General features: G+C 50.7%; 1 protein-coding gene across 2 annotated transcripts in view; it reads left to right on the top strand.

The window, feature by feature from the left end:
• The first annotated feature begins 3,741 nt into the window (after positions 1-3,741).
• Positions 3,742-18,015, top strand: part of LOC120920615 (immunoglobulin superfamily DCC subclass member 3-like) — a 41,011-nt gene continuing 26,737 nt past the window's right edge. For both annotated transcript variants that reach the window (XR_005744748.1, XM_040332793.1), the window contains exons 1-3: positions 3,742-3,894; positions 9,311-9,616; positions 9,725-9,869. Coding sequence is in view for 1 of the 2 variants with exons in the window: in XM_040332793.1 (XP_040188727.1) it covers positions 3,777-3,894; positions 9,311-9,616; positions 9,725-9,869 (569 nt within the window). In the remaining variant the exon portion in view is untranslated. The remainder of the gene's footprint in view (positions 3,895-9,310; positions 9,617-9,724; positions 9,870-18,015) is intronic.

The following is an 18,015-nucleotide window of genomic DNA, read 5'->3' as shown; positions in this document are numbered from 1 at the left end:
AAGAGTGCCAGGGTGCAACGAAGCGCGCTGGTTCTCCAGGGAGAGGGAGGAGCCAGGCTGAGAAACAGCCTCAGCCACCTTAATGGCAGTTCCCACTCACTTTATATAAAAGGTGACATGCATGGTGATGCTCTTTAGTCTGGCTCTCCCGTAGGGATTATGTTGTGCGCAATTTGGTTTGCACCGTTTATTATGTTCTTGTGTTTGTTTCTGTTTTGTATAGTCATATTCAATTGTTTTGTAAATATGTTTTATTTATTATGGTTTTATTGGATATAAGTTGTTGTTTGTAAGATTTTTTCAATAAACAAAATTAACCCCTCATAATGGGCACAGCGGGTGTACAGACCCGGGAACTCAGCACAGGGATGGTGGGAACCCCTCATAATGGGCACAGCGGGTGTAGAGACCCGGGAACTCAGCACAGGGATGGTGGGAACCCCTCATAATGGGGCACAGCGGGTGTACAGACCCAGGAACTCCGCACAGGGATGGTGGGAACCCCTCATAATGGGCACAGCGGGTGTACAGACCCGGGAACTCAGCACAGGGATGGTGGGAACCCCTCATAATGGGCACAGCGGGTGTACAGACCCGGGAACTCAGCACAGGGATGGTGGGAACCCCTCATAATGGGCACAGCGGGTGTACAGAGCCGGGAACTCAGCACAGGGATGGTGGGAACCCCTCATAATGGGGCACAGGGGTGGTGGGAACTCCTCATAATGGGCACAGCGGGTGTACAGACCCAGGAACTCCGCACAGGGATGGTGGGAACCCCTCATAATGGGCACAGCGGGTGTACAGACCCGGGAACTCAGCACAGGGATGGTGGGAACCCCTCATAATGGGCACAGCGGGTGTACAGACCCGGGAACTCAGCACAGGGATGGTGGGAACCCCTCATAATGGGGCACAGCGGGTGTACAGACCCAGGGACTCAGCACAGGGATGGTGGGAACTCCTCATAATGGGCACAGAGGGTGTACAGACCCGGGAACTCGGCACAGGGATGGTGGGAACCCCTCATAATGGGCACAGCGGGTGTACAGACCCAGGAACTCAGCACAGGGATGGTGGGAACTCCTCATAATGGGGCACAGGGATGGTGGGAACCCTCATAATGGGCACAGCGGGTGTACAGACCCGGGAACTCAGCACAGGGATGGTGGGAACCCCTCATAATGGGCACAGCGGGTGTACAGACCCGGGAACTCAGCACAGGTATGGTGGGAACTCCTCATAATGGGGCACAGGTATGGTGGGAACCCCTCATAATGGGGCACAGGGATGGTGGGAACCCCTCATAATGGGCACAGGGATGGTGGGAACCCCTCATAATGGGCACAGCGGGTGTACAGACCCGGGAACTCAGCACAGGGATGGTGGGAACCCCTCATAATGGGCACAGGGATGGTGGGAACCCCTCATAATGGGCACAGCGGATGTACAGACCTGGGAACTCAGCACAGGGATGGTGGGAACCCCTCGTAATGGGCACAGCGGGTGTACAGACCCAGGAACTCAGCACAGGGATGGTGGGAACCCCTCATAATGGGCACAGCAGGTGTACAGACCCGGGAACTCAGCACAGGGATGGTGGGAACCCCTCGTAATGGGCACAGCGGGTGTACAGACCCAGGAACTCAGCACAGGGATGGTGGGAACCCCTCATAATGGGCACAGCAGGTGTACAGACCCAGGAACTCAGCACAGGGATGGTGGGAACCCCTCATAATGGGGCACAGCGGGTGTACAGATCCAGGAACTCAGCACAGGGATGGTGGGAACCCCTCATAATGGGCACAGCGGGTGTACAGACCCGGGAACTCAGCACAGGGATGGTGGGAACCCCTCATAATGGGCACAGCGGGTGTACAGACCCGGGAACTCAGCACAGGGATGGTGGGAACCTCTCATAATGGGCACAGCGGGTGTACAGACCCGGGAACTCGGCACAGGGATGGTGGGAACCCCTCATAATGGGCACAGCGGGTGTACAGACCCGGGAACTCAGCACAGGGATGGTGGGAACCCCTCATAATGGGCACAGCGGGTGTACAGACCCGGGAACTCAGCACAGGGATGGTGGGAACCCCTCATAATGGGCACAGCGGGTGTACAGACCCGGGAACTCAGCACAGGGATGGTGGGAACCCCTCATAATGGGCACAGCAGGTGTACAGACCCGGGAACTCAGCACAGGGATGGTGGGAACCCCTCATAATGGGCACAGCGGGTGTACAGACCCGGGAACTCAGCACAGGGATGGTGGGAACCCCTCATAATGGGCACAGCAGGTGTACAGACCCGGGAACTCAGCACAGGGATGGTGGGAACCCCTCGTAATGGGCACAGCGGGTGTACAGACCCGGGAACTCAGCACAGGGATGGTGGGAACCCCTCATAATGGGCACAGCGGGTGTACAGACCCGGGAACTCAGCACAGGGATGGTGGGAACCCCTCATAATGGGCACAGCAGGTGTACAGACCCGGGAACTCAGCACAGGGATGGTGGGAACCCCTCGTAATGGGCACAGCGGGTGTACAGACCCGGGAACTCAGCACAGGGATGGTGGGAACCCCTCATAATGGGGCACAGCGGGTGTACAGATCCAGGAACTCAGCACAGGGATGGTGGGAACCCCTCATAATGGGCACAGCGGGTGTACAGACCCGGGAACTCAGCACAGGGATGGTGGGAACCCCTCATAATGAGCACAGCGGGGGGTACAGACCCGGGAACTCAGCACAGGGATGGTGGGAACCCCTCATAATGGGCACAGCAGGAGTACAGACCCGGGAACTCGGCACAGGGATGGTGGGAACCCCTCATAATGGGCACAGCGGGTGTAGAGACCCGGGAACTCAGCACAGGGATGGTGGGAACCCCTCATAATGGGCACAGCGGGTGTACAGACCCGGGAACTCAGCACAGGGATGGTGGGAACCCCTCATAATGGGCACAGCGGGTGTACAGACCCAGGAACTCAGCACAGGGATGGTGGGAACCCCTCATAATGGGCACAGCGGGTGTACAGACCCGGGAACTCAGCACAGGGATGGTGGGAACCCCTCATAATGGGCACAGCGGGTGTACAGACCCGGGAACTCAGCACAGGGATGATGGGAACCCCTCATAATGGGCACAGCGGGTGTACAGACCCGGGAACTCAGCACAGGGATGGTGGGAACCCCTCATAATGGGCACAGCGGGTGTACAGACCCAGGAACTCAGCACAGGGATGGTGGGAACCCCTCATAATGGGCACAGCGGGTGTACAGACCCGGGAACTCAGCACAGGGATGGTGGGAACCCCTCATAATGGGCACAGCGGGTGTACAGACCCAGGAACTCAGCACAGGGGTGGTGGGAACCCCTCATAATGGGCACAGCGGGTGTACAGACCCGGGAACTCGGCACAGGGATGGTGGGAACCCCTCATAATGGGCACAGTGGGTATACAGATCGTTGGAGTCATTTTTATCCCCGATGTATGAATGTCCCCCTTCACTTGTCTTGTTATCACTACCGGGGGGAGGGGGGGTTATGTGAGGTGGGGGAGGGGGGTTCACCATCTGATGGGGGTGATCACTATGACCTTGTCCCCAGTTGTCTTTGTGACCTCCGACCCCCCCCTCCTCCTCCCTCCAGGCAGACAATAGAGGGGGGGGCAGCCTTTTGTGACCTCCGCAGTCCCCCTCCCCCTCTCTCGGGGGGGGGGGGGTTGTCCCCTCGGTGAGAACTTTTCTCAGGATTCTCTCAGTGTGGACGATGATTTGGGGTCACCAGAGGCTCTTCTTCTCCATCACAGACACCGAAATCTCCGATCGATTTCCTCCGATCACCATGTGGAATCCTCTCCTGGGATTGGCTCTTCTCCTCCGCGGTGGTGAGTCCCATTCATCGATCTCTAATGTCCGAGGAGTAGAGTGTGAGCTCTTCTGTATCCCTGTGGCGTGTCCCGGAATGTGCGCCGCCGTTTATTGTTGACTGTCTCGCTACCTCCGCTGGAACTTTATTCCGATCATCCACCTGTTCAGTTTGTCGTAGAATATCGATTGGCGACGTCGTAGAATTGTGATTGGCGAAGTGGTAGAATTGTGATTGGCGAAGTCGTAGAATTGTGATTGGCGATGTCGTAGAATTGTGATTGGCGATGTCGTAGAATTGTGATTGGCGAAGTCGTAGAATTGTGATTGGCGACGTCGTAGAATTGTGATTGGCGACGTCGTAGAATTGTGATTGGCGAAGTCGTAGAATTGTGATTGGCGAAGTCGTAGAATTGTGATTGGCGAAGTCGTAGAATTGTGATTGGCCAAGTCGTAGAATTGTGATTGGCGATGTCGTAGAATTGTGATTGGCGATGTCGTAGAATTGTGATTGGCGATGTCGTAGAATATTGATTGGCGAAGTCGTAGAATTGTGATTGGCGATGTCGTAGAATATTGATTGGCGAAGTCGTAGAATTGTGATTGGCGAAGTCGTAGAATTGTGATTGGCGAAGTCGTAGAATTGTGATTGGCGAAGTCGTAGAATTGTGATTGGCGAAGTCGTAGAATTTTGATTGGCGATGTGGTAGAATTTTGATTGGCGATGTCATAGAATTGTGATTGGCGAAGTCGTAGAATTGTGATTGGCGAAGTCGTAGAATTTTGATTGGCGAAGTCGTAGAATTTTGATTGGCGATGTGGTAGAATTTTGATTGGCGATGTCATAGAATTGTGATTGGCGAAGTCGTAGAATTGTGATTGGCGAAGTCGTAGAATTTTGATTGGCGATGTCGTAGAATTGTGATTGGCGATGTCATAGAATTGTGATTGGCGAAGTCGTAGAATTGTGATTGGCGAAGTCGTAGAATTTTGATTGGCGATGTCGTAGAATTGTGATTGGCGATGTCGTAGAATTGTGATTGGCGATGTCGTAGAATTGTGATTGGCGATGTCGTAGAATTGTGATTGGCGATGTCGTAGAATTGTGATTGGCGAAGTCGTAGAATTGTGATTGGCGATGTCGTAGAATTGTGATTGGCGAAGTCGTAGAATTGTGATTGGCGAAGTCGTGGAATTGTGATTGGCGAAGTCGTAGAATTGTGATTGGCGAAGTCGTAGAATTGTGATTGGCGATGTCGTAGAATTGTGATTGGCGATGTCGTAGAATTGTGATTGGCGAAGTCGTAGAATTGTGATTGGCGAAGTCGTAGAATTGTGATTGGCGATGTCGTAGAATTTTGATTGGCGATGTCGTAGAATTGTGATTGGCGAAGTCGTAGAATTGTGATTGGCGATGTCGTAGAATTGTGATTGGCGAAGTCGTAGAATTGTGATTGGCGAAGTCGTGGAATTGTGATTGGCGAAGTCGTAGAATTGTGATTGGCGAAGTCGTAGAATTGTGATTGGCGATGTCGTAGAATTGTGATTGGCGATGTCGTAGAATTGTGATTGGCGAAGTCGTAGAATTGTGATTGGCGAAGTCGTAGAATTGTGATTGGCGATGTCGTAGAATTTTGATTGGCGATGTCGTAGAATTTTGATTGGCGATGTCGTAGAATTGTGATTGGCGAAGTCGTAGAATTGTGATTGGCGACGTCGTAGAATTGTGATTGGCGATGTCGTAGAATCCGATCGTGATGTCGTAGAATTGTGATTGGCGATGTTGTAGAATTGTGATTGGCGAAGTCGTAGAATTTTGATTGGCGAAGTCGTAGAATATCGTAGAATTGTGATTGGCGATGTCGTAAATTGTGATTGGCGAAGTCGTAGAATTGTGATTGGCGATGTCGTAGAATTGTGATTGGCGAAGTCGTAGAATTGTGATTGGCGATGTCGTAGAATTTTGATTGGCGATGTCGTAGAATTGTGATTGGCGATGTCGTAGAATTGTGATTGGCGACGTCGTAGAATTGTGATTGGCGATGTCGTAGAACTGTGATTGGCGAAGTCGTAGAATTGTGATTGGCGACGTCGTAGAATTGTGATTGGCGATGTCGTAGAATTGTGATTGGCGAAGTCGTAGAATTGTGATTGGCGACGTCGTAGAATTGTGATTGGCGATGTCGTAGAACTGTGATTGGCGAAGTCGTAGAATTGTGATTGGCGACGTCGTAGAATTGTGATTGGCGATGTCGTAGAATCCGATCGTGATGTCGTAGAATTGTGATTGGCGATGTTGTAGAATTGTGATTGGCGAAGTCGTAGAATTTTGATTGGCGAAGTCGTAGAATTGTGATTGGCGAAGTCGTAGAATTGTGATTGGCGAAGTCGTAGAATTGTGATTGGCGAAGTCGTAGAATTGTGATTGGCGAAGTCGTAGAATTGTGATTGGCGATGTCGTAGAATTGTGATTGGCGATGTCGTAGAATTGTGATTGGCGAAGTCGTAGAATTGTGATTGGCGAAGTCGTAGAATTGTGATTGGCGATGTCGTAGAATTGTGATTGGCGATGTCGTAGAATTGTGATTGGCGATGTCGTAGAATTGTGATTGGCGAAGTCGTAGAATTGTGATTGGCGAAGTCGTAGAATTGTGATTGGCGAAGTCGTAGAATTGTGATTGGCGATGTCGTAGAATATTGATTGGCGAAGTCGTAGAATTGTGATTGGCGAAGTCGTAGAATTGTGATTGGCGATGTCGTAGAATTGTGATTGGCGATGTCGTAGAATTGTGATTGGCGAAGTCGTAGAATTGTGATTGGCGAAGTCGTAGAATTGTGATTGGCGAAGTCGTAGAATTGTGATTGGCGAAGTCGTAGAATTGTGATTGGCGAAGTCGTAGAATTGTGATTGGCGAAGTCGTAGAATTGTGATTGGCGAAGTCGTAGAATTGTGATTGGCGATGTCGTAGAATTGTGATTGGCGAAGTCGTAGAATTGTGATTGGCGAAGTCGTAGAATTGTGATTGGCGAAGTCGTAGAATTGTGATTGGCGAAGTCGTAGAATTGTGATTGGCGATGTCGTAGAATATCGTAGAATTGTGATTGGCGATGTCGTAGAATTGTGATTGGCGAAGTCGTAGAATTGTGATTGGCGAAGTCGTAGAATTGGGATTGGCGAAGTCGTAGAATTGTGATTGGCGATGTCGTAGAATTGTGATTGGCGAAGTCGTAGAATTGTGATTGGCGATGTCGTAGAATTGTGATTGGCGAAGTCCAGTGGGGGTTTTAGCCTTGGAGGGGGGCGAATGTTAAGCAAATCCTGCGATCCAGACAAGTCATTATTACTTCCAGTAGATGGATCGTGGTGGATCCCCAAAGATCTAAGGAGGGTCCTGAGAACGTAAAATGGGGATCAAGTTCTCCTCCCACCACCTCAACACCCAGATGCATCGGCTGCCGATCGGAGTGTTGCCCGGTGGGGTTTATCCTTTTTTGGGGGCGAATGTGCAACAAAGTCATTATTACTTCCAGTAGATGGATCTTGGTCGATCCCCAAAGATCTAAGGAGGGTCCTGAGAACGTAAAATGAGGACCAAGTTCTCCCCCCACCACCTCCACACTTGGATGCATCGGCTGCCGATCGATCGGAGTGTTGCCCGGTGGGGTTTAGCCTTTTTTGGGGGCGAATGTGCAACAAAGTCATTATTACTTCCAGTAGATGGATCGTGGTGGATCCCCAAAGATCTAAGGAGGTTCCTCCAAAACGTAAAATGAGGACCAAGTTCTCCACACTTAGATGCATCGGCTGCCGATCGATCGGAGTGTTGCCTGGTGGGGGTTTTAGCCATTTGGGGGCGAATGTTACACGAATCCTGCGATCCAGACAAGTCATTATTACTTCCAGTAGATGGATCGTGGTGGATCCCCAAAGATCTGAGGAGGATCCTGAGAACGTAAAATGAGGACCAAGTTCTCCCCCCACCAACTCCACACTTGGATGCATCGGCTGCCGATCGATCGGAGTGTTGCCCGGTGGGGGTCTTAGCCATTTGGGGGCGAATGTTACGCGAATCCTGCGATCCAGACAAGTCATTATTACTTCCAGTAGATGGATCTTGGTGGATCCCCAAAGATCTGAGGAGGATCCTGAGAATGTAAAATGAGGACCAAGTTCTCCCCCCACCAACTCCACACCCAGAGGAACCAGCTGTGGATCGATCGGAGTGTTGCCCGGTGGGGTTTTTAGCCTTGGAGGGGGGGTGAATGTGCAGCGACTCCTGCGATCCAGACAAGTCATTATTACTTCCTGTAGATGGATCTTGGTGGATCCCCAAAGATCTAAGGAGGGTCCTGAGAACGTAACATGGGGACCAAGTTCTCCTCCCACCACCTCCACACTTAGATGCATCGGCTGCCGATCGATCGGAGTGTTGCCCGGTGGGGTTTAGCCTTTTTTGGGGGCGAATGTGCAGCAAAGTCATTATTACTTTCAGTAGATGGATCGAGGTCGATCCCCAAAATCTAAGGAGGTTCCTCCAAAACGTAAAATGAGGACCAAGTTCTCCACACTTAGATGCATCGGCTGCCGATCGATCGGAGTGTTGCCCAGTGGGGGTTTTAGCCATTTGGGGGCGAATGTTAAGCGAATCCTGCGATCCAGACAAGTCATTATTACTTCCAGTAGATGGATCTTGGTGGATCCCCAAAGATCTAAGGAGGATCCTGAGAACGTAAAATGAGGACCAAGTTCTCCCCCCAGCACTTCCATGTGAGTTGGTGGGGGGAGAACTTGGTCCTCATTTTACATTCTCAGGACCCTCCTTAGATCTTTGGGGATCCACCACGATCCATCTACTGGAAGTAATAATGACTTGTCTGGATCGCAGGATTGGCCCCACAGAGGAACACTCCGATCGATCCGCAGCCGATGCATCCAAGTTTTGAGGTGTGGGGGGAGAACTTGGCCCCCATTTTACGTTTTTAGGACCCTCCTTAGATCTTTGGCTCCGGCGGCGAAACGGTTAACGTCGGGCAGAATAACAATTAGGTGACTGCAAGAATTGGGGGGGTTGGGAGTCTTTGGGGTTAAATAAAGGAATGGGGGGGGAGGGGGGATACACATTCATCCTTCATCCTGCCTGACAGCATGAATGGAGCCCCCCTCCCCCCTTCAATCTGCAGGGGTGTTTTCACACGCAGACCGTCATACTCATCCACTGGCTTCGCCGCTTCCAATCTCCGAATCGCTATGAGATCAGGAGCGTTGGCTTTATCGGCGGCTACGCGTTTCATGTCCGTGACTCAGAAAGTGGTGAAGCCGAGGGATGGACATGACAGCCAGGCAAGTTGGCATTTTCAGAGAAGGGACTAGCCCTGCTTACAGTTTTACATCACAGTGACTTCCTTTCCTTTTTTTTTTTTTTTTGTCCTCTGCAGTTCCCGCTCTCAGCAGTGACCTCTCCTTCCTCACGGAGCCGGCCGACGCCGTGGCGGTCCGGAATCAGCCGCTGACCCTCCACTGCCTGGCGAAAGGGGAGCCGCCCATCAACATCACCTGGTACAAGGATGGCGAGCCCCTCCCCGGCGCCGCCCCCCAAATCCAGCAGCTCCGCAACGGGTCGCTCTGGATCGGACACTTCCAGAAAAGGCAGCGAAACGCGTCGGGCGCCGGAGAGTACAGCTGCTCCGCCCAGAACCGATACGGGAGGCTGCTGAGCCGCAAGGCCAAAGTCCAGCTGGCATGTAAGTGGTCGGGGGGGGGGGGGGGCAGAGCTTTCCAGGAATTAAAAAAAAGATCAACATCGGTAAATCGGTAATATTTGTGGTAATCACTCTCTTTATGTTCCTCAGTTCTGTCTCACTTCCATCTGAACCCCCAACCAATGGGCGTAGCCGAGGGGGGAGTCGCCCGGTTCCACTGCCTGACCACATCCGTCCCAAAAGCCACCATAACCTGGGAGAGAAACCGTACGGTCCTGTCCACCTCCGACCCCAGGTGAGCCCCCTATGTTCAAGATACCCCAATACCCCCTCTGTCCTTCTATTATACCCCAATCCCTCCTCTGTCCCTCTATTATACCCCAATCCCCCCCTCTGTCCTTCTATTATACCCCAATCACCCCTCTGTCCTTCTATTATACCCCAATCCTCCCTCTGTCCTTCTATTATACCCCAATACCCCCTCTGTCCCTCTATTATACCCCAATCCCTCCTCTGTCCCTCTATTATACCCCAATCCCCCCTCTGTCCTTCTATTATACCCCAATCCCCCCTCTGTCCTTCTATTATACCCCAATCCTCCCCTCTGTCCCTCTATTTTACCCCAATCCCCCCTCTGTCCTTCTATTATACCCCAATCCTCCCTCTGTCCTTCTATTATACCCCAATCCCCCCTCTGTCCTTCTATTATACCCCAATCCCCCCTCTGTCCTTCTATTATACCCCAATCCCCCCTCTGTCCTTCTATTATACCCCAATCCCCCCTCTGTCCTTCTATTATACCCCAATCCCCCCTCTGTCCTTCTATTATACCCCAATCCTCCCTCTGTCCTTCTATTATACCCCAATCCCCCTCTGTCCTTCTATTATACCCCAATCCCTCCTCTGTCCCTCTATTATACCCCAATCCTCCCTCTGTCCTTCTATTATACCCCAATCCCCCCTCTGTCCTTCTATTATACCCCAATCCCCCCTCTGTCCTTCTATTATACCCCAATCCCCCCTCTGTCCTTCTATTATACCCCAATCCCCCTCTGTCCTTCTATTATACCCCAATCACCCCTCTGTCCTTCTATTATACCCCAATCCCCCTCTGTCCTTCTATTATACCCCAATCCTCCCTCTGTCCTTCTATTATACCCCAATCCCCCCTCTGTCCTTCTATTATACCCCAATCCCTCCTCTGTCCCTCTATTATACCCCAATCCTCCCTCTGTCCTTCTATTATACCCCAATCACCCCTCTGTCCTTCTATTATACCCCAATCCTCCCTCTGTCCTTCTATTGTACCCCAATCCCCCCTCTGTCCTTCTATTATACCCCAATCCCCCCTCTGTCCTTCTATTATACCCCAATCCCCCCTCTGTCCTTCTATTATACCCCAATCCTCCCCTCTGTCCTTCTATTATACCCCAATCCCCCCTCTGTCCTTCTATTATACCCCAATCCCCCCTCTGTCCTTCTATTATACCCCAATCCCCCCTCTGTCCTTCTATTATACCCCAATCCCTCCTCTGTCCTTCTATTATACCCCAATACCCCCTCTGTCCTTCTATTATACCCCAATCCCTCCTCTGTCCCTCTATTATACCCCAATCCTCCCTCTGTCCTTCTATTATACCCCAATCACCCCTCTGTCCTTCTATTATACCCCAATCCCCCCTCTGTCCTTCTATTATACCCCAATCCCCCCTCTGTCCTTCTATTATACCCCAATCCCCCCTCTGTCCTTCTATTATACCCCAATCCTCCCTCTGTCCTTCTATTATACCCCAATCCTCCCCTCTGTCCTTCTATTATACCCCAATCCCCCCTCTGTCCTTCTATTATACCCCGATCCCCCCTCTGTCCTTCTATTATACCCCGATCCTCCCTCTGTCCTTCTATTATACCCCAATCCCTCCTCTGTCCTTCTATTATACCCCAATCCCCCTCTGTCCTTCTATTATACCCCAATCCCCCCTCTGTCCTTCTATTATACCCCAATCCCCCTCTGTCCTTCTATTATACCCCAATCCCCCCTCTGTCCTTCTATTATACCCCAATCCTCCCTCTGTCCTTCTATTATACCCCAATCCCCCCTCTGTCCTTCTATTATACCCCAATCCCCCCTCTGTCCTTCTATTATACCCCAATCCCCCCTCTGTCCTTCTATTATACCCCAATCCCCCCTCTGTCCTTCTATTATACCCCAATCCCTCCCTCTGTCCTTCTATTATACCCCAATCCCCCCTCTGTCCTTCTATTATACCCCAATCCCCCCTCTGTCCTTCTATTATACCCCAATCCCCCTCTGTCCTTCTATTATACCCCAATCCCCCCTCTGTCCTTCTATTATACCCCAATCCTCCCTCTGTCCTTCTATTATACCCCAATCCCCCCTCTGTCCCTCTATTATACCCCAATCCCCCCTCTGTCCTTCTATTATACCCCAATCCCCCCTCTGTCCTTCTATTATACCCCAATCCTCCCTCTGTCCTTCTATTATACCCCAAACCCCCCCTATGTCCTATTATACCCCAATCCCCCCTCTGTCCTTCTATTATACCCCAATCCCCCCTCTGTCCTTCTATTATACCCCAATCCCCCCTCTGTCCTTCTATTATACCCCAATCCCCCCTCTGTCCTTCTATTATACCCCAACCCTCCCTCTGTCCTTCTATTATACCCCAATCCTCCCTCTGTCCTTCTATTATACCCCAATCCCCCCTCTGTCCCTCTATTATACCCCAATCCCCCCTCTGTCCTTCTATTATACCCCAATCCCCCTCTGTCCTTCTATTATACCCCAATCCCTCCCTCTGTCCTTCTATTATACCCCAATACCCCCCCTCTGTCCTTCTATTATACCCCAATCCCCCCTCTGTCCTTCTATTATACCCCAATCCCCCCTCTGTCCTTCTATTATACCCCAGTCCCCCCTCTGTCCTTCTATTATACCCCAACCCCCCCTCTGTCCTTCTATTATACCCCAATCCCCCCTCTGTCCTTCTATTATACCCCAATCCTCCCTCTGTCCTTCTATTATACCCCAATCCTCCCTCTGTCCTTCTATTATACCCCAATCCTCCCTCTGTCCTATTATACCCCAATCCCCCCTCTGTCCTTCTATTATACCCCAATCCCCCCTCTGTCCTTCTATTATACCCCAATCCCCCCTCTGTCCTTCTATTATACCCCAATCCTCCCTCTGTCCTTCTATTATACCCCAATCCTCCCTCTGTCCTTCTATTATACCCCAATCCTCCCTCTGTCCTTCTATTATACCCCAATCCTCCCTCTGTCCTTCTATTATACCCCAATCCCCCCTCTGTCCTTCTATTATACCCCAATCCCCCCTCTGTCCTCCTATTATACCCCAATCCCCCCTCTGTCCTCCTATTATACCCCAATCCCCTCTCTGTCCTTCTATTATACCCCAATCCTCCCTCTGTCCTTCTATTATACCCCAATCCTCCCTCTGTCCTTCTATTATACCCCAATCCCCCCTCTGTCCTTCTATTATACCCCAATCCCCCCTCTGTCCCTCTATTATACCCCCATCCCCCCTATGTCCTTCTATTATACCCCAATCCCCCCTCTGTCCTTCTATTATACCCCAATCCCCCCTCTGTCCTTCTATTATACCCCAATCCCCCCTCTGTCCTTCTATTATACCCCAATCCCCCCTCTGTCCTTCTATTATACCCCAACCCTCCCGCTGTCCTTCTATTATACCCCAATCCCCCCTCTGTCCTTCTATTATACCCCAATCCCCCCTCTGTCCTTCTATTATACCCCAATCCCCCTCTGTCCTTCTATTATACCCCAATCCTCCCTCTGTCCTTCTATTATACTCCAATCCCTCCTCTGTCCTTCTATTATACCCCAATCCCCCCTCTGTCCTTCTATTATACCCCAATCCTCCCTCTGTCCCTCTATTATACCCCAATCCCCCCTCTGTCCTTCTATTATACCCCAATCCCCCCTCTGTCCTTCTATTATACCCCAATCCTCCCTCTGTCCTTCTATTATACCCCAATCCCCCCTCTGTCCCTCTATTATACCCCAATCCCCCCTCTGTCCTTCTATTATACCCCAATCCTCCCTCTGTCCTTCTATTATACCCCAATCCTCCCTCTGTCCCTCTATTATACCCCAATCCCCCCTCTGTCCTTCTATTATACCCCAATCCCCCCCTCTGTCCTTCTATTATACCCCAATCCCCCCTCTGTCCTTCTATTATACCCCAATCCCCCCTCTGTCCTTCTATTATACTCTAATCCTCCCTCTGTCCTTCTATTATACCCCAATCCCCCCTCTGTCCTTCTATTATACCCCAATCACCCCTCTGTCCTTCTATTATACCCCAATCCCCCCTCTGTCCTTCTATTATACCCCCAATCCCCCCTCTGTCCTATTATACCCCAATCCCCCCTCTGTCCTTCTATTATACCCCAATCCCCCCCTCTGTCCTTCTATTATACTCTAATCCTCCCTCTGTCCTTCTATTATACCCCAATCCCTCCTCTGTCCATCTATTATACCCCAATCCCCCCTCTGTTCTTTTATTATACCCCAATCCCCCCTCTGTCCTATTATACCCCAATCCCCCCTCTGTCCTATTATACCCCAATCCCCCCTCTGTCCTTCTATTATACCCCAATCCCCCCTCTGTCCTTCTATTATACCCCAATCCCCCCTCTGTCCTTCTATTATACTCTAATCCTCCCTCTGTCCTTCTATTATACCCCAATCCCTCCTCTGTCCATCTATTATACCCCAATCCCCCCTCTGTTCTTCTATTATACCCCAATCCCCCCTCTGTCCTATTATACCCCAATCCCCCCTCTGTCCTTCTATTATACCCCAATCCCCCCTCTGTCCCTCTATTATACCCCAATCCTCCCTCTGTCCTTCTATTATACCCCAATCCCCCCTCTGTCCTTCTATTATACCCCAATCCCCCCTCTGTCCTTCCATTATACCCCAATCCCCCCCTCTGTCCTTCTATTATACCCCAATCCCCCCTCTGTCCTTCTATTATACCCCAATCCTCCCTCTGTCCTTCTATTATACCCCAATCCCCCCTCTGTCCCTCTATTATACCCCAATCCCCCCTCTGTCCCTCTATTATACCCCAATCCCCCCCTCTGTCCTTCTATTATACCCCAATCCTCCCTCTGTCCCTCTATTATACCCCAATCCCCCCTCTGTCCTTCTATTATACCCCAATCCCCCCTCTGTCCTTCTATTATACCCCAATCCTCCCTCTGTCCTTCTATTATACCCCAAACCCCCCCTATGTCCTATTATACCCCAATCCCCCCTCTGTCCCTCTATTATACCCCAATCCCCCCTCTGTCCCTCTATTATACCCCAATCCCCCCCTCTGTCCTTCTATTATACCCCAATCCTCCCTCTGTCCCTCTATTATACCCCAATCCCCCCTCTGTCCTTCTATTATACCCCAATCCCCCCTCTGTCCTTCTATTATACCCCAATCCTCCCTCTGTCCTTCTATTATACCCCAAACCCCCCCTATGTCCTATTATACCCCAATCCCCCCTCTGTCCTTCTATTATACCCCAATCCCCCCTCTGTCCTTCTATTATACCCCAATCCCCCCTCTGTCCTTCTATTATACCCCAATCCCCCCTCTGTCCTTCTATTATACCCCAACCCTCCCTCTGTCCTTCTATTATACCCCAATCCTCCCTCTGTCCTTCTATTATACCCCAATCCCCCCTCTGTCCCTCTATTATACCCCAATCCCCCCTCTGTCCTTCTATTATACCCCGATCCCCCCTCTGTCCTTCTATTATACCCCAATCCCTCCCTCTGTCCTTCTATTATACCCCAATACCCCCCCTCTGTCCTTCTATTATACCCCAATCCCCCCTCTGTCCTTCTATTATACCCCAATCCCCCCTCTGTCCTTCTATTATACCCCAGTCCCCCCTCTGTCCTTCTATTATACCCCAATCCTCCCTCTGTCCTTCTATTATACCCCAATCCTCCCTCTGTCCTTCTATTATACCCCAATCCTCCCTCTGTCCTATTATACCCCAATCCCCCCTCTGTCCTTCTATTATACCCCAATACCCCCCTCTGTCCTTCTATTATACCCCAATCCCCCCTCTGTCCTTCTATTATACCCCAATCCCCCCTCTGTCCTTCTATTATACCCCAGTCCCCCCTCTGTCCTTCTATTATACCCCAATCCCCCCTCTGTCCTTCTATTATACCCCAATCCTCCCTCTGTCCTTCTATTATACTCCAATCCCTCCTCTGTCCTTCTATTATACCCCAATCCCCCCTCTGTCCTTCTATTATACCCCAATCCTCCCTCTGTCCCTCTATTATACCCCAATCCCCCCTCTGTCCTTCTATTATACCCCAATCCCCCCTCTGTCCTTCTATTATACCCCAATCCTCCCTCTGTCCTTCTATTATACCCCAATCCCCCCTCTGTCCCTCTATTATACCCCAATCCCCCCTCTGTCCTTCTATTATACCCCAATCCTCCCTCTGTCCTTCTATTATACCCCAATCCTCCCTCTGTCCCTCTATTATACCCCAATCCCCCCTCTGTCCTTCTATTATACCCCAATCCCCCCCTCTGTCCTTCTATTATACCCCAATCCCCCCTCTGTCCTTCTATTATACCCCAATCCCCCCTCTGTCCTTCTATTATACTCTAATCCTCCCTCTGTCCTTCTATTATACCCCAATCCCCCCTCTGTCCTTCTATTATACCCCAATCACCCCTCTGTCCTTCTATTATACCCCAATCCCCCCTCTGTCCTTCTATTATACCCCCAATCCCCCCTCTGTCCTATTATACCCCAATCCCCCCTCTGTCCTTCTATTATACCCCAATCCTCCCTCTGTCCTTCTATTATACTCTAATCCTCCCTCTGTCCTTCTATTATACCCCAATCCCTCCTCTGTCCATCTATTATACCCCAATCCCCCCTCTGTTCTTTTATTATACCCCAATCCCCCCTCTGTCCTATTATACCCCAATCCCCCCTCTGTCCTATTATACCCCAATCCCCCCTCTGTCCTTCTATTATACCCCAATCCCCCCTCTGTCCTTCTATTATACCCCAATCCCCCCTCTGTCCTTCTATTATACTCTAATCCTCCCTCTGTCCTTCTATTATACCCCAATCCCTCCTCTGTCCATCTATTATACCCCAATCCCCCCTCTGTTCTTCTATTATACCCCAATCCCCCCTCTGTCCTATTATACCCCAATCCCCCCTCTGTCCTTCTATTATACCCCAATCCCCCCTCTGTCCCTCTATTATACCCCAATCCTCCCTCTGTCCTTCTATTATACCCCAATCCCCCCTCTGTCCTTCTATTATACCCCAATCCCCCCTCTGTCCTTCCATTATACCCCAATCCCCCCCTCTGTCCTTCTATTATACCCCAATCCCCCCTCTGTCCTTCTATTATACCCCAATCCTCCCTCTGTCCTTCTATTATACCCCAATCCCCCCTCTGTCCCTCTATTATACCCCAATCCCCCCTCTGTCCCTCTATTATACCCCAATCCCCCCCTCTGTCCTTCTATTATACCCCAATCCTCCCTCTGTCCCTCTATTATACCCCAATCCCCCCTCTGTCCTTCTATTATACCCCAACCCCCCCCCCCTCTGTCCTCTATTATACCCCAATCCTCCCTCTGTCCCTCTATTATACCCCAATCCCCCCTCTGTCCTTCTATTATACCCCAATCCCCCCTCTATCCTTCTATTATACCCCAATCCCCCCTCTGTCCTTCTATTATACCCCAATCCTCCCTCTGTCCTTCTATTATACCCCAATCCTCCCTCTGTCCTTCTATTATACCCCAATCCCCCCTCTGTCCTTCTATTATACCCCGATCCCCCCTCTGTCCTTCTATTATACCCCAATCCCCCCTCTGTCCTTCTATTATACCCCAATCCCCCCTCTGTCCTTCTATTATACCCCAATCCTCCCCTCTGTCCTTCTATTATACCCCAATCCCCCCTCTGTCCTTCTATTATACCCCAATCCCCCCTCTGTCCTTCTATTATACCCCAATCCCCCCTCTGTCCTTCTATTATACCCCAATCCTCCCTCTGTCCTTCTATTATACCCCAATCCTCCCCTCTGTCCTTCTATTATACCCCAATCCCCCCTCTGTCCTTCTATTATACCCCAATCCCCCCTCTGTCCTTCTATTATACCCCAATCCCCCCTCTGTCCTTCTATTATACCCCAATCCCCCCTCTGTCCTTCTATTATACCCCAATCCCCCATCTGTCCTTCTATTATACCCCAATCCTCCCTCTGTCCTTCTATTATACCCCAATCCTCCCCTCTCTCCTTCTATTATACCCCAATCCCCCCTCTGTCCTTCTATTATACCCCAATCCCCCCCTCTGTCCTTCTATTATACCCCAATC

This window comes from Rana temporaria, chromosome 13 (genome assembly GCF_905171775.1).
Source record: "Rana temporaria chromosome 13, aRanTem1.1, whole genome shotgun sequence".
Taxonomy (NCBI): domain Eukaryota; kingdom Metazoa; phylum Chordata; class Amphibia; order Anura; family Ranidae; genus Rana; species Rana temporaria.
This window is presented reverse-complemented; position numbering and strand designations above follow the sequence as displayed.